This window comes from Polychytrium aggregatum (assembly GCF_025602895.1).
Source record: "Polychytrium aggregatum strain JEL109 chromosome Unknown BJ171scaffold_39, whole genome shotgun sequence".
Classification (NCBI taxonomy): Eukaryota; Fungi; Chytridiomycota; class Chytridiomycetes; order Polychytriales; genus Polychytrium; species Polychytrium aggregatum.
In genome coordinates, this window is record NW_026516241.1 from 145972 (window position 1) to 170591 (window position 24620).

At 57.9% G+C, this 24620-nt stretch overlaps 7 protein-coding genes across 7 annotated transcripts; 4 read left to right on the forward strand and 3 right to left on the reverse strand.

Moving 5' to 3' along the window:
• Window positions 1-2746: 2746 nt before the first annotated feature.
• BJ171DRAFT_204303 (protein-tyrosine phosphatase-like protein) lies at window positions 2747-4410 on the forward strand. Its single transcript, XM_053106302.1, has 2 exons — window positions 2747-3469; window positions 3756-4410. Exons 1-2 carry the CDS (start codon window positions 2973-2975, stop codon window positions 4228-4230), a joined length of 972 nt encoding a protein of 323 aa, XP_052963550.1. The 5' UTR covers window positions 2747-2972; the 3' UTR covers window positions 4231-4410.
• BJ171DRAFT_204299 (uncharacterized protein) lies at window positions 4411-4862 on the forward strand. The gene has a single exon (XM_053106301.1). It carries the CDS (start codon window positions 4591-4593, stop codon window positions 4825-4827), a length of 237 nt encoding a protein of 78 aa, XP_052963551.1. The 5' UTR covers window positions 4411-4590; the 3' UTR covers window positions 4828-4862.
• A 429-nt stretch (window positions 4863-5291) lies between these two features.
• BJ171DRAFT_462278 (uncharacterized protein) lies at window positions 5292-6802 on the forward strand. Its single transcript, XM_053108507.1, has 5 exons — window positions 5292-5351; window positions 5557-5970; window positions 6119-6291; window positions 6468-6579; window positions 6723-6802. The coding sequence occupies exons 2-5, from the start codon at window positions 5605-5607 to the stop codon at window positions 6735-6737; spliced, it is 666 nt and encodes a 221-aa protein (XP_052963552.1). The 5' UTR covers window positions 5292-5351; window positions 5557-5604; the 3' UTR covers window positions 6738-6802.
• On the reverse strand, window positions 6787-8533 carry BJ171DRAFT_517927 (NADH dehydrogenase 1 alpha subcomplex assembly factor 3). Its single transcript, XM_053112196.1, has 3 exons — window positions 7935-8533; window positions 7531-7631; window positions 6787-7329 (listed from the first exon to the last, which is right to left on the reverse strand). Exons 1-3 carry the CDS (start codon window positions 8431-8433, stop codon window positions 7189-7191), a joined length of 741 nt encoding a protein of 246 aa, XP_052963553.1. The 5' UTR covers window positions 8434-8533; the 3' UTR covers window positions 6787-7188.
• Window positions 8534-8690: 157 nt separating this feature from the next.
• On the reverse strand, window positions 8691-11356 carry BJ171DRAFT_601719 (major facilitator superfamily domain-containing protein). Its single transcript, XM_053115105.1, has 4 exons — window positions 11152-11356; window positions 10791-10991; window positions 9423-10535; window positions 8691-9270 (listed from the first exon to the last, which is right to left on the reverse strand). The coding sequence occupies exons 1-4, from the start codon at window positions 11272-11274 to the stop codon at window positions 9070-9072; spliced, it is 1638 nt and encodes a 545-aa protein (XP_052963554.1). The 5' UTR covers window positions 11275-11356; the 3' UTR covers window positions 8691-9069.
• A 4300-nt stretch (window positions 11357-15656) lies between these two features.
• Window positions 15657-20846, reverse strand: BJ171DRAFT_517967 (periplasmic binding protein-like I). Its single transcript, XM_053112197.1, has 18 exons — window positions 20774-20846; window positions 20207-20597; window positions 20051-20078; window positions 19539-19725; window positions 19347-19455; window positions 19101-19183; window positions 18900-18944; window positions 18720-18765; window positions 18496-18625; window positions 18240-18401; window positions 17787-18028; window positions 17605-17688; window positions 17333-17464; window positions 17171-17185; window positions 16886-17051; window positions 16646-16768; window positions 16206-16356; window positions 15657-16126 (listed from the first exon to the last, which is right to left on the reverse strand). Exons 2-18 carry the CDS (start codon window positions 20585-20587, stop codon window positions 15730-15732), a joined length of 2481 nt encoding a protein of 826 aa, XP_052963555.1. The 5' UTR covers window positions 20588-20597; window positions 20774-20846; the 3' UTR covers window positions 15657-15729.
• Window positions 20847-21230: 384 nt separating this feature from the next.
• On the forward strand, window positions 21231-24608 carry BJ171DRAFT_517970 (uncharacterized protein). The gene is made up of 5 exons (XM_053112198.1): window positions 21231-22049; window positions 22333-22607; window positions 22727-22897; window positions 23101-23546; window positions 23673-24608. The coding sequence occupies exons 1-5, from the start codon at window positions 21425-21427 to the stop codon at window positions 24442-24444; spliced, it is 2289 nt and encodes a 762-aa protein (XP_052963556.1). The 5' UTR covers window positions 21231-21424; the 3' UTR covers window positions 24445-24608.
• Window positions 24609-24620: the final 12 nt, after the last annotated feature.

The following is a 24620-nucleotide window of genomic DNA, read 5'->3' on the forward strand; positions in this document are numbered from 1 at the left end:
GAGTTGGGCGAATGCGCGGCTGGGTTGGCAGACCATAGCTGGCGAGAGGGTTGTCCGGCCGAGACAGCCAGATGCAGTGGTGTCTTGGGGAGGCGAGCAAGCGAGAGGAAGCAGGATATTGGCAAGATTGGAGCAGGCGGGTGATACCGGGGCGAGACGGATGGAAGACTCAAGCGGCGGATGGAAGGGGAGATCTCGAGCGACGGTGGGGAGACAGCGGTTGCGGGATGGCCGCAGGCCGGTGGCGGAAGAGCGGCCGATACGAGGACAGACCAGTGTGAATGACGATGATGGTGATATTGCGGGATATATCGACAAAGCGATGACGATGATCGGTGTCGACCGATGCTCCAACAGCACATCATATCACACAGCACAACATATCATACAGCACATCACACCGCAACGCATCACACCGCAACGCAACACACCGCCGTCACCACTGCCCTGCGGGCATGTGAGACTGTGCCGCACCGCCACGGCGCCACCCAGCGGCCGCAACGCGCCACGCGTCACGTTTCGGTCTGCGGGCAGCCAATGGGCGGGCGACCCGGCCGCAGCGCAGCCCCACCGGAGACAGCAAGGGCCATGGACAAGGATGCGGCGCGAGGGATCACGGTCGGACAAGCAGCTGACGCGCCGGCGGCCGCCCTGTCCCACCGCGCACAGCCGGCGGGCAAGCGGCACTGCGACAGTGTGGCGCCTTGCCGCCGGGGGGGAGACAAGGGGGAGGCAGCGGCCGGATGCGGCGCGCTGTTCTCGTGTGGGTGCGCGCGGAGCACGGGGATTGGTGCTGGAACTGCTTCCTGGACAAGGACAGACAGTGCCCTGGCGCGCAGCCCTTGTCCCAGGAGGGGGGCCAGACAGTGGGCGTTTGGGGTTTGTCGACTCCTGCGGGACTGCAAATATCTATCGAGATACGATCAACAACACCAGACGAACAACACCAGACGAACAACACCAGACGAACAACACCAGACGAACAACACCAGACGAACAACACAGCGAACACCACCAGACGAACAACACCAGACGAACACAGCGAACACCACCAGACAGACACCACCAGACGAACACCACGCAAGACATATATATCACCCCCGGCGCTCGTCCACCCTGCTGCCCATGCCTCCCCACCATATCCCGCCTGGGCCGCAGCCTCGCCCGGCACAGCCCCAGCACGCACCTGTCCTGTGCGCCCACTGGCACACGCACAGCCCCGTGGCATTGGCTGCTCGCCACCGGCCGTTTGCACGTTCGGCCAGGCCCACAAAGGATCAGCCGGCTCGGCGGGTGCATCGGCCTGTCGGCTTGCGCAAGCGGCTTGTGCAAGCGGCTTGGCTGTCTCGGTCTGGTTCAGCTGCATGCAGTCCGTCGGTTCACTCCAGGCGAGCAGCTTGTCGGCGCTGCTGGGGTGTCCATTGATTTGCATTCGTCCTCTGGCGGAAGGAGCTGTGGCCAAGGTCCCGCACTTGCTCCCCAGCAGATCGCGGACCTCAAAGCAATAGCACCCCCCCCCTGGTCAGCCGCCTCTGGTCCGGTGCATCTGTCTTCCGGCATGTCCTTTGGCTGCCGCATCCGATGCCAGCGCCATTGCCTGTGCTGCTTGCACCAAGACGTGCGCCATTTTTGCATTTTTGTAATACACCCGACCATTCCGGCTTTGACATCGCTCCAACACACCAATACATCCACAGCATCAACTTCATACTACATCCATTCCAATTACATCCATTTCATACTACATCCACTTCAACTACATCCACATCCGCTCCATCCACTCCTTCACACCGCCGCGGCCGTCGCACTCTCGCCGCTGCGAACCCCCCCCCCTGCCGCATCGCTTCTGGCCGGCCGCGGCTTCGTCCGTGAGTCCCGCGCCGGCCCGAGCTCGCCCTGTGCGCCCTTGGCCGCTTGCCTTCCCGTTCTGCCGTCCACAAGGCCGCCTGCCCACCGCGCAACGCCGTCCAGACCCGGGTTGTGCACGCACCTATATATCTTTCGCCTTCGTCCTGGCCACCCTTCCTCCCTGCCCTTCTCACACGGACTTGCTCTCCAACAGACCCGCTCGAGCCCGCGGTGCCTTGCTCCTCATCCATTCTTCTGGCCACCGCATCTCGCTTCGCCAGCATCTCCCGCGCTGTTCCTGTGTCCTCTTCTCCTTTGCCACACCTCGAACTGCGACTTGGCCTCATTCCGCTGGCCCTTTTGCTCCTCAGACGTTGATTCCCTCAGACTTTGGCCCCTCAGACCTTGATCCTCAGACCAACCAGCTCTCGTCGCTCGCCTCAGTCGACCACTGCCGTCGTCTCCCAGACTTGCTCTTGCCTCTTGCTCGCAAAAGTATCCCCCTCCGTCGCCTCGCTTCTCGCTTCTGCGACAGAGTCCCCCCTTGCTTGTTTGTTTCTCCCTCTGTCTCCGATCCATCGGTGCGATACATTCCGCTCAATCCTTCAGGGCCTCTCGCTGCCGCTGCCCTGTCCCCTCGCCTCTGTCGCCGCACGTTGTCGGAATCCTGAGCACAGCGGCCTCGCTCTACTATTGCTTGACCCTTCAAGTGCACCCTTGCTTGCCTCCAGGCCCGTTCTTCCTCTTTGCACACAGACCCTCTCTCCCACAGGGTCTTTCTGCCTTTCTGCGTCGCTCCAGCCGCTGAGCTTTTTGAATCCGAACCCCCTTCCCCAAGCACACAAGTCTGCTGCCAACAACAGACCCTTGCTTGCTCTGTCCAGATCGTCTCCTCCGATCTCGCTTGTGCCTTCCATCGAACTCCGAAGCCCTCTTCGTCTCCACCGGTCCACGCGACGGCGCTGTCCCTCACCAACCTTTTCCAAGCGGACCTACTGCCTCAACCACAAGCGTCTCCTGCTCGCTCGCTCCTCCGCCTTTGCCGCCTTCCTTTTTGCCACTTGATAAACCCGCCTCAACTCCTTCCCCCCCTTCCCTCGCTCTCGCTTCTCTTCGCTGCATCCATGGCTGCTTCCGTGCTTCTCTCCCTCCCCAGCAACATGAACATCGACTCGACCCCGCCTTCTGCCCATCTCGATCGTCCCATCTCATCCTTCTCGCGCGTCGCAAAATCCAAGCTGAGGATCAAGCCCTCGCTTGCCATTGAGACCACCGCTTCCTCTCCAATCCAGCGGCCGGCCGTGCGACGCAAGCTCTCGATCGCCCCGCTTTCCGCCGCCTGTCTGTCCATCAACCCGACTTTCTCGGAATCCTTCCCCACCGATGCTCCACTCTCTGCCCGCGAGGATGCCCTGAGCCATCCCGATCGCTGCCCATACCAGGGCGGCCCGATCTCGATTCTGCCCAATCTCTATCTCGGCTCGGAATTCAACGCCTCCAACCCCGAGGTCCTGGCCCGGTACGACATCAAGTACATCATCAACGTCGCCGCCGAGGTCCGCAACCACCTGTATGAGCCCCGGTCAAAGCTCTCCTCGGGATCCAGCACGCCTTCGGACAGGTGTGTAGATGCATTTGCCGATCCTTTGCCGATGCAGTGTCTGCCGCACTGCTCGATCTGGTGCGACAATCACCCCATCCCAGCGGCTGCCACACTGCTCGATCTGGTGCCATGATGGCGATCGACGCCACCCATGCTGCGCCGGTCGTTTCTGGCTCGGAGTTTGTGCTGCGAACACTGCCGATCCCGCCCAGCTCGCTCTTCTTCTGCAGCGGCGATCTTCGATGCCGATCGTGCGCTGTCCCCCTTCCAGACACTAATGCCTCTCTCCCTTATCTCTCCGCAGCAGCCCCGCCACGTCGTCCTGCTCGTCGTCCACCTGCACGCCTGGCTCCTCGCCCCTGGCCTTCTCCTTCACTAGCTCGGTCACCGACTCGATCCTCACCCTGTCTATGGAGGACCGCCAAGCCTCGCAGACCAGCTCCAGCCCAAAGTCGCCTGCGACTCCCTCGGTCAAATATTCAAAGCTCACCTGGGGCCACAATGCCGACAACATTGCCAACGACTTTGAGCGGGCCTTTGGCATCATCAACGAGGCGCGATCCTCCAACTGCGCCATCCTGGTCAACTGCCAGCAGGGCATCTCGCGCTCGGCAACCCTCATCATCGCCTATGTGATGCACACCCTGAGACTCAGCTGGTGCGATGCCCACAAGTTCGTCAAGGACCGCTCGCCGTACATCTGCCCCAACATCAGCCTGCTCTCGCAGCTCGCCGAGTACGAAAAAACCCTGGACATTGTGCGCGGCTCCAACCTGTAGCCGGTCCACTTTGATCCTGCATCCTCATTCTTCTCCCTCCCCTCCTCCTCCTTCACACTCCGGGTGCCTCCTCCCCCCCCCTCCTTTCCACTTAATCTGCCACATTCAGGTCGGCCTAATTTCTCCATCATGCCGTCATGTTCCGCCCAAGGTCCTCTGACCACTCATCGATTCGCATCCCGGATCCTCCTCCCCCCTCTTCCCATCCAGATCCTACATTTCCGCCGTCTGCCTTTGCCTTTCGTTTCTCCCTTTTTTTGGATCGTTTGCTGTTGGACTTTTGTTTCTTGTTGCTGATACGGCGCGGCGCCCACCTATCTCCCTGCCTGAGCACCAATCTGTTGTTTACTTCTCATCCATATGACCTCACTGCATTTTTCAATCTGCTTCTTCCTCCCGCCCTTCGCATCCAGCCAACGTTGCGACCGATCTCCTGTGCCCTCCTCCCCACATGATACGGAGGGACATTTATTTGCCGATCATCCGTCTCTGTCGTTCCCTCCACTCCCACCGACGGACGGCACTCGTTATCCATCAAAACGGTCGATCTTCTCCCGCTGTGTAATTTTTCATCCTTGGAAAAGGCTCTATAGATAGAGAGGGCTTGGCTGCAGTCGGCTGTCCCCACAGAGCACGCAAAGGTGTGATCCATGTTTCCGAGTCTGTTCATATCCACTCAACCCACAAAAAACCAACCCGACCCCCGCGCCCTTCCATTCCCACACCCCTCTGCTTCGTGCTGCTGCTGCTGCTTCCTGCTGCTCCTGCTCCCTCTGCTATCGCCGGTAGGGCTTCTTGTGTTTGTCTGGAATAGCGAATACAAAAATCGTATATCAAGCTGAAAGTGACTGGCATATCTGCCCTTCCCTGAGAATGGAATGCAATTGGGCGAGGCCGGCACGGTGTGGTATGGTCGTCACCACCCAAGACACCACAAACCCAATTCGCTTGGCCTCTCGCCACCCAGTATGCCCGACCGGCTCTGCTGAGCAGCCCCATCTGCCTCCCTGCCATGACCCCCCGCCTCCCGCATTGGCTCTTTGCCCTCCCCCCAACGCTCTGCTCCCTTGGCGGGCTTTCCCTCGTCTGCCTCCATCTCGTCCAGGGCTTGTTTCCGCAAGGTGCGCATCTGTTTGCGCCATGGATCGCTTGGCCCTGCGTCCATGAGATTTGCATCCGTTTACGACCAGGCCAGACCGGTCATGCTTCGGCGGCTGTCCCCATGCGTCTCCCTCCACATCCGGAGACACGACGCAGCCGCAGCTCTCGTTTCCCACAGACCGCCGGTGGTTTCTTAACATCTTCACTTCTCCTCTCCCCAATAAGTCCATTAGCTTCTCCTCCAAAAGAAGAAAGGCCACCTTCCAGATATCCATGTCATCCGATTCGCCTCTCGATGCCGAGCCCAAGGACTCCGAAAAGAGAGCCAGTGTCGTCATGCCGCTCTTCCCCGAGACCCCGCGCCGGTCTTCTGTCGAGCACGGCCAGATCGAGCAAGTCTCCGCAGCCACCCGCACGATCCTCAGGGCCATCGGCGAAAACCCCGAGCGAGAGGGCCTGATCAAGACCCCCGAGCGCTACGCCAAGGCCCTTGCCTTCTTCACCAAGGGCTACGAGGAGGACGTGGGCGAGCTGCTCAACGATGCCATCTTCGAGGAGGAGCACGAGGAGATGGTGATCGTCAAGGACATTGACATTTTTTCGTTGTGCGAGCACCACATGGTCCCGTTCTTTGGCAAGGTAAAGGGCGGCCATTTTGTCTCGGTGTCGCCTTGGCTTCGGCATTGCACCACCACTCGCCCATGTTCGCTGTTTAACAATTGCTTTTGTTTGCTTCTCCTGGTTGTGCCTCTTCTGCCTCTTCTGCCTCTTCTGCCTCTTCTGCCAGGTCCACATTGGATACATTCCCAACCGCCGCGTCGTTGGGCTCAGCAAACTTGCCCGCATCTCCGAGATGTTTGCCCGGCGTCTGCAGGTGCAGGAGCGCCTCACCAAGCAGATCGCAAACACCCTGATGGATGCCCTCCAGCCTCAGGGCGTCGCCGTCATTGTCGAGTGCAGGTCAGCATGCCATCCATTAGAAGCATAACGGTGATGAGGCGGGAAAGGGGGGGGGTGGGCTATCCCGAGTCACGCTTCCAAGTTCACATCCTGATCGACTTTACCCTCCCCCCCCCTCCATCTCATGTTTTGCATGACGGTCGGAACCAATCTCATTCAAATGCCGTTGGTCCTAGCCACATGTGCATGGCCATGCGCGGAGTCCAGAAGCCCGGGGCCAAAACAATCACAAGCTGCATGCTCGGTGTGTTCCTGAAGGATCCCAAGACACGCGAAGAGTTCTTGAAGGTGCGGTATTGCGTCCTTTCTCCTCGTCCTTTGCATGTCTGCGACCGCTGCGAGATCATCATTGCCTTGGGGGCCCTGAGCTAACAAAGCGATCCACCCGGTGTCATCGCATTCGTTGGACACATCGAATACCATTCCCACAGCTGGCCCGGGAGTAGGGCCGCCTCCAAGCTGTAGTTAGGGGCCACCCGCTCTCTCGCTCCGATCCTCCGATCCTCCGATCCTCCGATCCTCCGATCCTCCGATCCTCAACTCCAGTTCTCGATTCATCGGCGCAGGTACAGGGCAAGCGAGCAGTGTGTTCATGCAGAGCCGTCGAGTACCACAAGCAGAGCTGTGCGTGCTGGATCATATACGAATTCATATTCATGTCCACGTTCGTGCTCATGTCCACGTTCATGTTCATGTTATGTTCATGTGAGCTCCTAAATACTTCAAATCAAAGCGGTTGGAAGGCGCAACAGGCACCTGATTCACTCGAGCCAGGCTCTCATGGTGCCCCTTGGGACCGTGGGAGATCCACCTCAACCAGAGCGTGAGAGAAAGAGACCGAGAGAGGGATAGGAGAGGAGGCCGGGACTTGCTGTCCCTCCCCCCCCCCATGATTCATCATGGCTTTTGGGCAGGTTCCTGTTGGATATCGACCACGGGACGGCCACTGCGAGCCGACGTGGGAATCATCGGCAAAAGTGCAGCAGCAACAACTCGTCCGTCGCCGAGAAGCAGGCTGTAGGTCGACGCAGCATGTCTCTGAGAACAGAACAGAACCCCCCGATGGTTCGAGAGTCAAATGCCAGCGATGCGGCAGGAGGGAATAAGAGCAGCGGGCGATGAGCAATAATCAGCGATCGGCAAGGAGCGAGTTGTGGAGCATCAGTGTTCAACCTGAGCCCTGATTGCCTGTCACAGTTTCCCCCTTTTTTTCTCCGTCTTTGTTTCGCTGCTGCTTACCGTTGGAAGGATCTCGATCTGGATTCCAAGAGAGTGTAGGTACTTGCGGAGGTTTTCTGGCAGCGGGTGTGAGCGCACGCCGGTGCCGATGACCAGAATCTCTGCAGGGGTCGAGGGAGGTGGTGGATGCACCCAGAGTTATGGGCTGTTAGTGCCCGCGATACCGTCTGTGCTATGAGACTCGCTCGCTCGGGAGTCGGTGCTCGTTGCCAGGATCTTCTCTGCTGCGGCTTGAGGTCTTGCTCGGCCGATGCTCCACGGCATCCAATGGCGTCCTCATGCCGATTGAGTGGCAACGAACCATCCTCACATTCTAGCCCGGCACGAAGACGAGCACGGGGGGCAACAACAACACCAACGGGGCAGCAACAACACACGGGGCAACGGCAATATCATCAAGTTACCTGGCGTCGGATGTAGCACTTCAAAGATCTTGAAGACTTCTGCTGTCCAGCCGTAAAAGACCGAGCCCGGGTCGGTCTCGAGTCCTTCCTCGACCGCCGACTGGACCCGCTCATCCAGGCCCTCGACAACAACGTCGCTTCCGACGCCGAACTGAGGCACGTCCCACATCAGGACCGTCCCGCCGCTGACGATCAAGGCCGGGCCTTGGATCGAGATGTCGCCGATGGTGAAGCCAAAGTTCGTGACGGCCTTGGGAACTCGGGCGCCTGGAGGGAGCGCGGCGGCAAGGATGTCGTGCCGGGATAGACTCTGTGAACCGGACGATGCAGATGGAGCCGATGGAGCCGAGGCAGACGACGGGCCGCTGTTGTTGCGAGAGCTTGGGCTCGTCGAAAGCAGCCGAGCTGGAATGCCATTGTGGCGGCCCTGTCGCGCTGCGGTCGCTGCTGCCGAGGAGATGCCTCTCAGGGTTTGAGCTGCTGCTGATCGAGCCCACATTCTTGGATATGCGCCGGAGCGAGGGAGGGGTGGGAGAATGCTTGTCGCGCTCGGCGATGATGGTTGTGTGCTCGGTAATGACGGTCGCAAACGCAGCGACAGGCGATCCTGCTGGACTGCGGCTGGAAGGTGATTTCGCAGGCTGGAGATCGCGGCGCACGTGGCTGGCCTGTTGCTGGCTCGCCGTTCTTCCCACCACCCCCATCGCACTCCACACAGAGCCGACCCGCTTGAGCTGCCGACGGGCTGGTGATTTGGTTTGCTTCTTTCAATTTGGTTTACGGGGGAAGCCGGAGATGATATTACAGCGTGTCCGCGTTGTGCAAGAAAAGTACAAACATGATGAGGGCAGCCAATCGAGTCGTCAAACTGCAATGCATTCCCTTCACATCCGAGTCGGCACGGGCCAGTGGACAATCCGTGAACGCAGCAAAGTGCAATAGTACAAGCAAGCAAAACAAATGAATGAAAATCAACAGAGTGAACCTGGTATGCAGTCGTGTCGACGGGTGTCAGCGCGTGAGAGTAACGGCAAACACACATGCGGAGCTGCGGGAGGAGGAGGGTGGTGTCCATGCCAAGCCAAAGCATTCAAAGCGGATGAGGAATGAGGAATTCGCCACGGTGTCTTCGCTCTCAGTTGGACTCGGGGACCTTGGTGGCCTTGGGGTTCTTGCGAGCATCCCAGTTCAGCGGCTTCAGTAGAAGCGTAAAGAGGAAGCCAAAGCCGACGATGCAGCAGCAAACAAGCCAGACCATGCGGAAGGCGTCGACAAAAGACTGGACGACGGGGGTGCGGATGTTGGGAGGCAGAGCCCAGATGGTCGTGGGGTCGAACTGGCGGAGGCAACAAGAGCAAAGGTCAGAAGCAGGGCACTTACCGTCTCGGCAACGGAAGAAAGCTGGGCCGAGATGTACAACACCGATTCAAAGGGCATCGCCGGCACCATAGCTGTCTGCATGCAGAAAGGAAGAGTGCAGGCGCTTACCGATCCGGTGCCGGCCAGGGAGACGTTGGGGCCCAGTCGACTGGCAAGCGCCGACTGGAATCGGCTGGTCATGATAGTCTGGAAGAGAGTGACGCCAAAGACACCGCCGAGGGTACGGAAGAAGGTGTTGACGGCCGTGGCAGATGCAAGGCGACGGACAGGAACCGAGCCCTGGACAAACAGGGTGATGGTCTGCATGGTGGGGCCCATGGCAAGGCCCACCAAAGCATGAAGGAGGTACTCGATGGTGATGCTGGAGTTCTCGTCGAGGATGATGAGAAGGCCGATGGAGATGGTGAGGAGGGCCATGCCGCCGATCGAGAAGGGCCGGGTGAGACCAAACCGGGAGATGGTCAGGCCAGAGATGATGGATGAGAATGACAGGGCCAGCACAATGGGCAGCAGCGAGAGACCGGCCTGGGTGGCGTTGTAGTTGTGGATGATTTGATAGTACAGTGGAATGAAGTAGATGAAGCCATAGAGCTGGAAACCGACCGTAAATGCAATGATGCTGCTGGCGTTGAAGTTGAAGACGGTGAACAGGTCCATGGGCATCATGGGCTCGCGAGATACCTTGGCTTCGACCAGGACAAAGACGATGAGCATCAGGAAGCCAAAGATGAGCAGGCACAGGACCGTGGCCGAGGTCCAGGGATAGGTGCTTCCGCCCCAAGTCAGACCGAGGAGCATCAGCACCACGCCGCTGGACACCGTCAGGATGCCCCAGCCATCGAGACGATGGATCTTGTCGCGGAAGGTGCCGGGACTGGACGGAATCTTCATCAAGAAGAAGACGCAGACCAGGGCGATGAAGGTGAAGGGTGCGACGATGAAGAAGCACCAGCGCCAGCCGGCCGAGCTGTCGGTAAAGTATCCGCCGATGATGGGGCCGAGGACGGTGGCGACAGAGAAGACGGCGCTGTTCATGCCTTGGTAGGGGCCACGCTTCTTGGGAGCGACAATGTCGCCGACGACGATGTAGACCATGGAGGTGATGATGCCGCCGCCCAGACCCTGGACGGCACGGGCGACGATGAGCATGATCATGGACTGGCTGAAGCCGGAGACGATGGTCGAGACGAGGAAGATGAAAGCGGCGAGTATGACGACGGCCTGGCGGGACGAGCATTGGGAGCGTGTGAGTGAGTGGCATCCGGTGGCATCCGTGGTGGGTTCGGTGTGAAATCTGAAGCGACATTGCCAGCGACAGTGGGTGCAGATGCATGCGATCGATGCAGGGACGAGGAGACAGCAACCGCGGCAGTATACAACAGGGCAGCGCGGTTGTCGTGGCGGCAGAATCCAAGCCCTGAAGCCCTGAAGCTCTGCGCCAGGAATCCCGAGCAACCCAAGGCAGCGTGACCTTACCTTGCGACCGAAAATGTCACTGAGGACGCCGCTGACGGGCTGGATGGCCGTCGAGGTGAGCAGGAAGGCCGTGGCAACCCAAGAATAGTCGTTCATGTCGTTGAGCTGGTTGGCGATCGAGGGCAGGGCCGTGGCGATGATGGTGCCGAGTAGCGATGCCGAGAAAAAGAGCATCATCAGGGCAAAGAGGATGCCGATAAACTGTGGGTGGAGGGCGATATGGCATGGGCGGCAAGAGAAGCGGTTAGGACCGACATGCAGTGTTGGGGACGGCCTCAGGCTGCTGCTTGGACAGTGTGCATCCATGCATCCATGCATCCAAGCAAGCAGGCCTGCCAGAGGACTCGGCCAGGACACCGACCTCGACACGGGTGACGACCACCCGGGGTTTGTCCGGGTCGGGCGGGGCCATGGCATCGGCCCTGACATCGACAGACTCGACAGTCTTGTCGGCATCGGCGATTTCGATGTTGGTAGAGGACATGGCAGATGGAAGGCAGCGCGGGTGGGGCCGAGCGGGAGAGGGGAGAGTCGCTAAGAGGCAGGCGAGGACGCTTTTCTGTTTCGAAGAATCAAACAATGGAGACGGGGAAGACCTCCTATTTATGCTGGAGCCCGGCAAAGGACCGATGGGTTTACAGGCAATCCAATAAAAAACGGGACACCCGGGTTTTTGACCATTCATCGAATATTTTGTTACCCAATGTTATCGCGCGCTGGCCATGACCATTCGCCACACATCCGACTTTCGCACCGCCGCATTGCGATGCTACGCCCTCATCCATAGCCTGCGTAAGGTTGCCTCCATATTCAGTGTATCCAAGAGCACCATCCATCGATGGCACCGAGGATGCAAGCTGGATGACCCATCCCGGGTCCCAGCTCGCAGATCCACTTTCTTCGAGCAGGCATGTCCAGTCATTCGCACCCTGATTGAACAGGACCCGTTCCAGACTGGTCCTGTGTTGCGATGCAAGCTCGAGTCCATCCTCCAGAGGAAAGTATCACTCTCACTCTGCCACACTGCCATCCACCGAGCAGGTCTCTCACACAAGAGGGCAACACACCTCTACAAGTCCAAGCGACTGGATGAGCGAGTGGCACAGTTCAGGGACCAGGTCCGCTCCATCGACCCACGACGATTCGTTTTTGTCGATGAGACAGGGATCAGGAGATCCATTTTCCCTCTCTACGGATACTCACCGAAGGGTGCTCCGCTTCGCCAGCGCAATCACATGAAACACAAGTCTGTCTCGGCTGCATTTGCCATCAACCACTCTGGTGTGCTGCATCGAGCGCCGAGGATGGTCAGTGATCTTCACCCCACCTGCCTCGCCCGACTTCAATCCCATCGAGAACTTCTTTGGGGTTGAGTCCCCACCGATTTGGGGTTGAGCTCCTCCAATTTGGAGTTGAGCTCCCCAATCACGCCGCCATTTTGACGCTCAAATCCCTGGCTTGAACCTCTCGGCGATTTTTGAACAGGTCGTTTCCCCAACCAGCCCGCGCAGACGGGTTCCTGCTCTCGGGTATAAATGCCACACCTTCGTCCTGCTGCTTTCATCCCTCATCTCGCCTTGATCTGATCATCGCGCTATTGTACGATAAAAAAAAGTCTCTGTTCTGACCAGTACCACTGGCAGGCATCCAGCATCATCTGCCCCCATGCCTCCGAAGCGTAAGGGTACCGGTGATGGCCAGCCTCGGCCACCCAGGCCCAAGAAAGCCAAGTCACAGTCGGAGCCTGTCTCTGGTTCGTCTTCTGATCCCACGCATGCTTGTTTCTCTGTTGCTCCGTCGCTCACCACCACTGCTTCTGCAGATCCAATGGATGTCGATCCCACCGAGCCTGGTCCATCTACTTCCTCGAGTACCGGCAAGCGATGTCGCCAGTGCGATGGCACCGATCACGAACGTTGCAACACCAACAAGTGTCCCAAATACCGGCCCCTCAAGAGTTCTGTCGTCCCTCTCGTGGATGGAAGGTCATCCGCCCCTCAGTTCAGCTGCTTCAAGCAGACGATGGATGGCTGTTGTCTCAATCCCGCTCTCCGCGACAAGATCCAGGCCACCGTCGAGGCCATGACCCAGATCCAGTTCGAGGCATCCAGGCTGCTCAACCTGCACATCCTCCGGTGCATCGAGCAGGATCTTCCCGTCCCCGTCATCTCCAAGGCCACCCCTGCTTTCGTTCGCCAATGCTTCACGATTGTCGAGGCCGGTGCCCTCTCCCCGACCGGGGACAATGAGAAATACAACGAGCATCTGGTCGCTTCCTTTCGCGGCTACCAGACCTCTCGGCACGCAGACCTGCCTCCGGCCCCTCGTCTGCCTGATGGTGCTCACAGTCAGCTTCTCACACTGGCTGTCAATGCCTATGCCACCAACTGCACCACCCACCTCGACCTGGCCTACTGGCGACTCCTTCGTCGCTTCTGCGCTACCGTCTTCCCAGCCAACAAGCACAAGCACGAAGCCATCGAGGCCTGTCTCGAGCTCTTCGAGAAACCAGGGCAGACTCCACCCAAGGCCGATCTCGAGTTCCTCTATCCAGACTTTGGCCACGTCCTGGACGAGTTTCGGTACAGCAACGACCAGGACCGCTTCCGGGCCCTCCATCGCCTCTCACACCATGTGAGAATCCTCGCCCGAGACAAGATGGTCGACAATGTCCACAAGTGGATCGACTGTGACATGCCCGCCCTCCGAGTCACCGAGCTGCAGCGCCAGGCCAAGCTGGACAAGCTCACTACCCAAGGCATTCCCTCCGACGACAAGAGGTTCACCACGGCCAAGTCTGAGCTCGGCACCACCAAGTCCAAGATCAACAAGCTGGCCGCCAGGATCAACTGGGCACTCAAGCAGCTCGCCGTCGACACTCCTCCGGCCGTGTGCACGATGGTCCCTCTGTGCACTGCCACGGCCAAGTATGTCAAGATCGACACCGTCACTCTCTGGCAACTCCTTGACACCGAACATCGTCTTGGACTCACCAGGGACATGCTCAAGGAAGAAGGTGAGGACGGTATCAACAACCAGGATCGTCTCTGGCGCAGTTGCTTCAAGCTGCGTAGTTCCCTCTTCCGTGACCGGGATATCAATCACAAACTGTTCAACTACGAGATCAGTACCGATGGAATTGGATGCACCATCGGTCTCGTCAAGTTTCTGCCTCGAACCGATCACACCGAGACCATCGAGCCTCCTCCGACTGCCGAGCAGCGTATCCAGGCCCACATCGGCGACCCAGACCCCGATCGCACCACTTGGATTGGCATCGATCCTGGAGTCGGCTCCATCTTCACGGCGATCATCCAAGCACCGGGCCACCAAGACGAGGTGGTCTCATTCTCCAATGGCCACTACCAGCACATGTGTGGCCATACGTCCAACACCAAGTGGCACAACACCATGAAGTATCGACTCAGCATCGAGACCTGGATATCGACCACTCCCTCGCCCAAGGTGTCGTCCTCGGAGGCCTTCAAAGTCCATCTCACCCATGTCCTGCGACCGGAGCTTCGAGTGCAGCTCGACTTCCACCTTGGCAAGAAGGCCCGTCACCATCGCTTCACGGGCCACAGGAGACGCCAAGTGGCCGTCGACAGGATGTGCAAGGCCGTCCTGAAGCACGCCCCGATACGGACCGATGTGGTGATCGCCTTTGGCAATGCGTCATGGCGACAGGGCAAGGGCTATGCATCCAGCCCTCGGAGGCAGCGATTTGCTCGGTACTTTGAGCAGTTCGAGCACCACCGACGCCGTCCCAATCACCATCATGGAAGCGTCAGGGTGGCCTCGACGAACGAGTTCAACACCTCACAGGTGTGCACCAAGTGCCTGGAGCCAGTTCGGTTGGAAGGACTCGATGCGCCCAGTGTTGCGAATTCCCACTTTGTCAGGAGCTGCAAGAATCCCAGCTGCCGGACAGTGTGGAATCGCGACGTCAATGCGGCGCGCAACATGATCGCAGTGTGCAGGTCGATTGTGGAGATCGAAGAGCGACCGGCGGTCTTCACTCGGAGGCTGCCAAAGTGATCTGTTTTATTTCTTGTGGCTTTGCTTGACGCAAGCACAGCACATACTACATGTTCATGGAAACGGCTATATTGTCCCGTTTTTTTTCTGAATAAAGTGTAGCCAGAACGTGCGCGGATCTGTCTGGTCCGTTTCTTCCATCGATGGAAGAATCGCAGTCCGTCCCACGGCGACAATGGCCTGGCAGGGCGGTCTCGCTGCTGCCGAAGCAGTTCTTGTGTGGCCGTGGTGCTGCTGCTGGTGGGCTTGCCGGCGACGGGCCTGCGCTCTGCAAGGCTGACGGTGCTGGTGCCCGAATGCCATCCCGAAGGCCAGCCTGAATGTCACCCCGAATGCCAGCTTGAATGCCAGCTTGAATCGCCGCCTCGGGCTGCTGAGGAATCGCCTGATGGCCTGGCGGGCTGCTGGCCCATGCCTCCCCGATCAGGCAATGGGCTGGAAGCCAGCAAGCGAATGGGTGGTATACAACAGGCCGCTGGACGGAAGGTTTTGGCTGAGCGTGTCCGCAGCCTTGCCTGCGCGGCATCCTTCGAGAACGATGGGCCAGCAAGGGTTCCTTCCAGGCCGCGATTCCACGCAAAGGCCCGGCCAGATGGTGGCTGGCTGCAGCACATCGCTGTCTTGTGTCACACGACAGCCCTCTGGGATCGATGTGATCTCGGATGTACCTCAGATTGTCCTGCTCCGGCCTGCTCCGGCCTGCTCGACTCTCCGCGAGGAGCGGAGGGGACAGAGATGCGCCCTCAAACCAAGGCACTGCTGGCTGGCGGCGGCTGCTTTTACTCTGCATTTACTCTGCATTTACTGCATGCACAAGGCTATCCTTTTTCAGGGTGAGTGCGCCCCGTCGCTGTCGATGGGTGCCGTTCGCCATATATTCTCTCGAGGATGCTGTGGAATCTCAGTTTCGTATGGTCCTTGCCCCAGAGACACCACGGGCAGGTGGTTTCTGCTGACCACTCATGATGGCCGCCACGACAAGCCGACGCCGCCATTCAAAGAAAATGGCGACAATTCCGGGCAGCAGCAGCAGAATGACGGTGACGGCAGAGAGGTTCCAGCCTGGATTGACCGTTACCAGATAGTCTATGAACGTGATGGTAAGCAAAGTAACGAGTGCGAGGTGGCGCAGAATGTTGGCGTGGGGTCGCTTCAGGGTATCGACGCTGGAGTGGACCGTGCCACTCATCGCCAGCACGATGATCATAGACTTGGCCGGGACCTCGGCACTAAAGCCGCTGTATCGCACTGAGAAGACGGTGATTGCTGTGATCGACAAGTGCTCGAGAGGAAACGATCTTTGGAGAAGCGACAGAGGTCTGTCAGCAGGAGCACATGACACCGCTCCAAGCCATTCTGATCACACGACATACTTACATCAATGGCTTCTTCCAGTCGTGGTTCTCCAAAGTTACAGATACCAGCACCGATTTCATCCGAAAAGTCCTGCTCTGACTCGCCTTTCGAAGCACAGTCCATGTCCAGACAGGATACAGAACGCCGAGCCCCAGGATGATAAAGCAGGACACTGCCGCCATCGGGATATGTTGTGCCGAGCCACATTGTATCGAGGGGTAGTACATAAGCGAGTATTCAGATATGATGCTTTGGCAATTGACGAGCTGCAAGGCCAGGGTCAGAAGAGGAACATAGAATGCCCTGCAGAACACGATGGCTCCTGGGGAAGGGATGTATTCCCGCCAAGAACGCCAACGTTGGCGAGTTATTTTGAGTCAGCTTCGCTCGTTGCCAAGGCTCGATCCTGGTGCTGTATATACCACCGATGGACCACCTATGGCCGCAGACACGAAATTTACCTCGGGTAATGTGGTATCGGGCGCTTTGGGTGCACCGAAGCCATGCCGGTAGATTGTGCACTTGACTCTTGACAAAATGGCGAATTGCAATCATCGAAAGCAGCGTCGCGGTGTATTCAAACCCTAGTGAAGTCAGCAAAGCGGATGGAATTGTATGAATTAGTCGGGCTATTGGGTTGGAGAAAGAGAGGGAGAGGGAGAGAGAGGGAGAGACCCAGATGCTGCAACGCAACCACTCACAGATAACAAACATCCATCCAATCTTGACGTATATCGATTCGAGAGCGTTCGCTTGGAACGGACACGGCAGTTCAGCATCGAAATCGTAAAATCCCCCAATGTCGAACTGAAAAGCCGCTCTGAACAGCCCCTGGACTGTGGCCGGGCTCGCCATTAACGCTGCGAGCTGCAAGACAGAGAGTTACAGCAAGTGGCATTTGTATGATTGTGTTTGCGGAGGACATCCGGATGCGCTGCACTCAATGCTTGCATGTCACACCGCTCGACAAGATTGGTGCCTCTGACCTGATAAAACCACAGCTAGATTGATAGATGCGAGGAGAAGGGCCGCTGTCGTTAGCTCACCGCGCGCCCATGCGTGACAGCCAAGGAACGACATCCCTGGCGGCTGACTCGAGCGTCGTGCCGATACTCTGTCATCGCACGTTGCTTTGCTGTGTTGCCTACCATCGATAGGAGGCTCTTGAAATACTTTGGTGGGCACACAAGTATCAACACTGAAACAAGTTCGCCAAAACACAAAAATAGAATCACCATGGCAGGGTTGCTTGAGGAGCACGGGATGCATCGCATACCCCACTGATAGGACAGCAAACGGTGTGTGTGAGACGCGAGAATTGATTCGGTGTCCATGATACAACCATCACCGTTTTACTGTGGGTGCCGAAGCAGCGATCGCACAGCACCAACACAAAATACGAACGGAGATCATGCCGTACCATCGCATATCCTGGGCGACATTCCCGACATAGCAGTCCAGTTGTGGAGTTGCTGCAGGGATTGGTGGTGTTGCATCGGCCACTCTGAAATACATCACACGACTCAGTAACTCGCACTGATGCTTCCATTTTCAACAGCCGCAGGCCTGTAGCTGATTCGAAAAATAGAGTGTTGAACTCACCGGACAGCAGTCATAGTCGATCGGACATTGAATCATCTCTGGCAGAGCTAGGCTCGTGTTGTCATATCGCCAGTACCCTTGCTTTGTCCAGATACTTGATCTGCCGTCGCACTCGAGCCCCGGGATGCATGGCAGACAAGCGCTGTTGCCATTGATGTTGAAGGTACCCGGGGCACACACAACACAAATCATCAATCCGAGGCTATTGATACTTATTCCGCTTCCGGGAGAGCATGTGATGTCTGTGTCATTCAGAGCGAAATTATTGGTCACTGCAGCTTGTTGTGGTCTGCTTACCAGCAAGACCCGCCATGGGCTCGTGTTTGCCATGGTTCAAATCATGAGCAAGCGGCGCACCATTCCGCACTTGACACATCTGTATCGATGTCAGAGTGCTAAGCGGTTTGATGGCTAAGCCCCCAACAAACGGCATTTTAAGATGCTGATACATACTGCTCAAATAGTCATTGGGCGGGTACGGACTGGATCCAGGCCAGATCAAGCTATTATTGACGACCGTAAAGTTCCTTTCTGACGATGAAAACGTCACGATGGGCACATAGACCCCGTTTTGAACATTGTAAAAAGTGAATGTTCCCATGGCATCACCATCATCTGGAGGGGAGAGTAAAACACAATAGTAAACACGGATCCAGCGTGAGTCTTTGGCGGTTCAATGCTCGTGACAGTCGCTGCGACGTTCACAAACCGTCGAAAGTAATGCGGCCCGTCTCAGTGTTCATGTTTGGGAATGAAAACGTTTCTGGAATCTGGTAATATGGCGTAAGCTGATTTTGGATCAGGCTGGCCAGTGTCCAGTTGCTGTTTGATTTCAAGAGCTGCAGAGGGCATCAGTAAAGTGTGGCTCCTAGCGTCATCGATGGGTGGTCTGCAACACCAAGCACAACACCAAGCACAAGCACAAGCACTCACCCGATCAAATCCATAGACGAGGAACTCGAGACAGTTCAGGGCCTCCCTGGCGGGTTCAAAGTGTGTTGTTTAGCTCGATGTTGACTGCAGAGCTGGAAGCGGCAGTCAGGAGGCATCTCACTCGAAAGTCAAATACCAGCCACCCTGGGTGCTATGGAATAGGGCAAATCTCCGACCTACATGGAGATGGTCAGCGCATAGTCCCCCAAGGCCGCGGTCGGATATCTGCTTCCGTATTCCAGGAGACATCGATAATGAGATATTGATGGCAGATCGCGGGATGGTGTCAGTGGATCGGGCTCAAGGTTCGGGAGGCAGGGAAGGGAGCAAAATCTGCATTCTTGCTTCCAAGGATGATCCAGCAGCAATCCATCGGCCTACTCTGTGGTGTTTGCATCTAGCCATTCGGATCTGAAGAGCCGGTACTGAGCATACTGGGTGCGATTGTCGCCAAAGTAGTAATACTGAGCCGAGTACGGACGATTAGGATGAAGTCCGGGTGATGATATTTGGGTTCCAATCCAAATGAGATGTAAGGGAAGGTGATACATGCAGCCGCTCGGAGTGGCCATGGACAGATGCGGGTGCAAGCAATTATCATCGAGTCACACTTTGGACATTTCTCACCATGAAGCCATCAAAGATCTTTGCAGCGGATGGCGCTATCGAGTTAAACTGCAGCGCAGCACCATCAGATCCGACCCAAGCATAGTCGACCCCGAATATTCCGCTGTCGCTGAGACAAGCAGGTTTGTTGGCTGTCAGTATGGCGCCAGCTGTGAAGCGCTTCTGAATGGGAGGCAAAGCAGCCATGCTCACCGGATAGCAGGAACGAGGGTCAGCCAGTCCTCAAAGTATCCACCAAAGAAGAATATGGTTGCCCCAGAGTCTTTCAGCACCTGGGCGATGTTGCTGGCGGTGCTCGGAAGAGTGGTTGTGGCGTATGTCAGCTGCACAACAATATCGATGTTGGCAGCCGCACACTCTGTGGTCATGCTGCTTTGTACTTCCAGAGCACCATGTGTTTGCCGAGCCGCAGGCGAGCCATTGACCAAGCGCCGTGATTTGTGCATCGGGTCGCCGAGCCGGGTCGCCGAGTCAACATGCAAGGACGAAGGCATCGAAATGATTCGCATCAGTTCGCCATGATCTACATCGATCCTTGTGCGCCTAGAAGGCATACGAAAGGCGGCGAGTCATCGAAACGGCTCATCGAAACGGCTCATCCAAACGGCTCATCCGAGCGACCGGTCAGGAGAACGTTGGTGTGCCCGCACAAAGATACAACTGTAGAGCAAGACCACATCGCATCTTTAACTGTCGATACCAACACGAGCTGCCATAGTCGTCATTTACGGTCTTGATGATCAAGATTTTCAATGTGGGTGAGTGGACACAATTAGTACTTGGGCCGGGTGGCAAGAGGGACACCGCTGGTATCGGTAGCATCACCCAGGCTGCAAGGCGCGCATTGCATCAAATCTCACCAGGGTTGCGATCCGTCTCCAGCCCTGGAGCTGGAAGAAAGCAATGGCGGCGCGCACGCCGTACATGTCCGGGGAAACGGTTCTGAAAAAGTTTGGATAGACTTGCTTGTCGCTCAGGACATTACTAGTCGCACAACAGGAGCACATCGGCAGCTGGAACCCAGAGTCGGCCACGGCAGCCACAGTGGCAAGGTAACTGAAATCCGGGCCGATGAAAGCATTGGCTGAGTTTGTGGCGCCATAGTGCATCACCGGCACGATTGATCCCTGCGCTTCAGCTGATATGTTTTCGTAGTGGATGTTGAATAGCGCGCCTGGCAAGAGCGTCGGGTCGATATCGTTGTTCCACTGGTCGGCCTTGAACTTGAGGACTTCATACATGGACTCGCACCTGGTGTCGGACGCGACCAGAGAGGGCTGGCTCGGTTATGGCGAAAGCGACATGGACGAAACGCGGCCCACGCATCCAATGCCTCCAGATCCGACTGGCAATTGCTCTGGAAGAGGACGGCGGGGATTGGTAGTTCAGCCCGCGGTCCGCGGTGGGCTGCATGCCCTCCAACCTACCATATTTCCGCGTCGGCACTGGAGCATAGGAATATCAGATTGAGCAGCGCCGTTCGGGATGGGACGGCGGCACGAGCGACGGCGACGGCTGAGATGCTTCCGGCGATTGCCGCGAGGGACTGAATTATGGAGAGCCTCATTTGTTCGTGTGGAGCAGCGCGATGATGGCGGCCTCAGACACGTTGTGGGATGGTTGTCGGAATGAGCGAGAGGGGCAAAGGAATGGACAACGACACCAAGGGGCATTGTAGATGCAAACCCGCGCCAATCATCTGGCTGAGCCAGGCCGGGCTCATGGGGCGGCCCAGAGGAACCTCGTGGCAGTGCTGTGGCACGGTGCCCCAGCCCCAGCCCCAGCCCCAGCCCCAGCCCTAGCGTGACCTAACCTAACCTGCCTAACCTAACCTAACCTAACCTAACCCATCCCGCCTCCCTGCTCTGCCAACTCTGCCCTGGTTTGTCCTCCCCAGATCAGCGCTCGCCGTCGCTCGCGACCTTTTGTCCTTTGAGCCAGCTGCCCCACCGTCATCCGGTGGTCCTCCTCTGCTCCAGCACCTGTCCTCCTGCTCTTTCGCCGCACCTCTCGCAAAGACACCCAGGTCGCTCTGCCACTGAGCATCCCGCCCCGCTTCTGTCACCTCCCTCTGCTTGATGATGGGCAGCCGCAGCAAGCAGCCTCGAGTCCTCGGGCCTGACGACGCCCTGCCCAACCTTTCCTCCGAAGCTTCCTCCCAACCTCATCCAGAGCACCCGCTCGCCAAGAGCCCTGCCTTCTCATCGCAAGGCACCCCCGCTGCCTCGCACCCACAGCCTGCGCCTGTGTTTTCCGTGCCTTCTGCCACCCCGGTCCGACCCCGGAACCCCCTCGTGGACCAGCGTCTGGTTTCGTCCGTGCCTGTAAAGCCATATCGACCCCCGTCGCCGGCCGGGCATCGCCAGAGGAGCCAGTCCCTGACCAGCGCCAGGCTCCAGCATCATATTGCCGAGCATGAAGGCCCCATCCCACCCCCGTTCGCCCCCTCGGTTGCCAGCTCCTCGACTCAGTCCAAGCGCCGAGCCTTGATGGCAAAATCGCGACACCTCAGCTCCGCCGTCACCTATTCCTTTGGGGAGGTGGACAACTCCCAGCTCCAAACCCTCTATGAAGGCGTGATCCGCGACGATCTGGATGCGAGATCGTCTCTGATTCTGCGCTGCTGCCTCACTCCGGCCGATGTTCCCTTGCCTGGGCACGACATTGAAACGCTGCCGACCCTGCTCCAGGATTTTATGAATGGTATGTCGTTGCCCCACCCAGGATAGCAGTTGCTTCCCCCCACCAAAGATTGTCTGTGGAGGTGCTACTGTGACTGTAGAGTGTCGACGATATTTTCTCCATATCTGGTTCGAGATCGGGCTCGTCGCCTGCCAGTCGCTGTTTGATCCGATGCCAAAGCTCACGGCCCATCCGCCCCAGCACCCCAGCACCCCAGCACCCCAGCCGCCAATGCTGCTGTATCCTTCTAACCCAACTTCTCGCCTTCTTTTTGTTTTTTTCCGGTTTCGCCGTGTCTCCAAAGACAAGAATGTCCATGCCTACTTTCGCGGCAGGAGTCCTCTGACCAAGGACAGCGTCTTTGTCCAACAGATCCTGCTCGCGTCTCTGATTTCATACATCTTTGACCCTTCCGATTTCTATCCCGAAGAGCATCGCTTTCCGCCCGCTGAGGAAGATCTTGTCAAGAAGACCAAGTATATGGAGATCGGTCTGCGAATTGTCGGCGAGCGCTTTGCTCCTAACGGCTTGCCGCTCGATGCCGCGTGGCTGGTCTTTTATCGCGATCTGAAGATCCAGGTGCGTGCAGTGGGGATGTTCTCTCACCTGGAACGGCTAGCGGCGACCGTCATCGCTGATCGAACAAGGATTCGCGAGCTGACCTTCTGGACGCGATGCTCCGTCCCGCAATCGCTTAGATCTTTGTCCACAAGCTGCTCTACGAGTACCGCGACGACGCAACTTTGGCAGAGCGAGGCGTGATGACCCTGTTCAACCACCGCCTCGAACCCGTCAATCTGGACTCGGAAGACCTGGAACCCGAGCTCCGCGACACCCTGCGGCTTTACAACAAGACCTTCCAGAACGAGGTAGCCTTGCATGCGATTGGCTCAACGGAGCACCAATGGTGCCGCCTGGGACTGCAGCATCGCTCGCCCAGCTCGGCGGATGCCCAAGCCTCTGCCGGCTGCTTTGCTTTTTGCTGCCGCTCTGCCTTGAAGATCGGTGTCTGTTTGAGACGCCCACCGCCGCGGACGAGTCCTGTTTACCCACACCCTCCTTCCCACCACAGGTGCTCAATCCCAGCGCCCGATCATTCATCGCCGATAACCACTCTTATCGCGAGTTTGTTCGAAAAGGCATTGACTACCTCAAGAACGTGTATCGTCACATTATTGCCTCGCGAGCATCGCACCCCGCCTCTGCGAGCCAGAGCCACAGTGCAAAGCATGCCCTCGCGTTCACGTCTCACACAAGCACCACCGACTCGGGCGCCGCTCCCCGACTCCACGCTGCCGACGGTGCCAACCCTTTCATGCCGTTGTTTGACGATGTGGCGTATTCTCACCGCCAGAACGGCTCCAAGTCTGCATCTCGATCTGTGCCGCTGGATGAACAGATCGGAGAAGATCGCTCTCACGACGGACGGCTGAAAGAGCGGCTGAATCGAGCTGCCGAGCACCGTGATCGAAACGATAAACTGATGATGGATCTCAGGGCCGCTCAGAAGGCGTCCGAGTATGTGTCGATCTGCATAGAGTGCGCACTGTGCTTCATTCCGCCATGTTGAGGGTGCATGCTCGGCTGAGTCTACGCATTTGGATACTCAAACGAACTGTTCTTGACTCTTCATTGCTGCGGCAGCGACAATGTCGACGACCCTCTGCCGCGACACATGGACATCCTGGAGCGAGCCTTCCCCAAGCAGATGTCGATCTCGACCAAGTCGCCAAAGGATACGGTATCGAACTCTGCAAAGAGGCCGCTCGAGGAGAAGCCTGTGGTGCGTTTTCAAGAGGCCATAACCGGGGCAGAGGACGATGCCGACGACGACTACGATGACTATGCCGACGATTACGACGACGGCGACGAATATGCCGACGAAAACAGAGGAGATGTGGGTAACAACGGCAGCGCCTCCGCTTCAGCTGGCCTATGCGTCCGACGCCTGCCTCCTTCATTCGTGAAGCCTGCTGATGGATCGTCTACCCATTCCCAGTTTGGCCAGACGACTTACGCTCTCAAACGCAAGGGCCACGAAGATGACGCCGACGAGTATCGCGAGTTTGTCTCCTTCAAGCGTCCCCGCGGCGAGACATTCCCGGGAGGCGCCGGAGTGCGCCGGCGGCTCAGGCCGCGCATTCCGTGGTCGATTGAGGAGACGCAATGTCTGGAGCAGGCACTTCACGAATATGGCGGCTCTTGGGTGCAGATCCTCCGAGCGTACGGCGAGAACGGATACACCAGCAACGCCTTGTCGCGACGATCCAACATCAATCTGAAGGACCGGGTCCGGGCCGTGACCCAGCGACTGCTCCGGGAGGGCAAGGACCCTGGTATCTGGGGCGTGTACTGCTGCGCGATCAACCCCCCGGACCTGGGCGTTGTCGGCTCATCCGTCAAGAGGGAGCCTTGATGCCAGCCCGCTCCCAGCGCATGTCCTGGCCTTCCGCCCTGGCCGCCGCGCCCTCCACTCCACTCCACTCCACTCCCCACTCCACTCCATCGAGCCCTTTTGTCCACCACACCGGCTCGCCCGGCTTTTGTTTCTGTGTTGCCCTCGCCCTCGCCCTCGCCCTCGCCCTCGCCCTC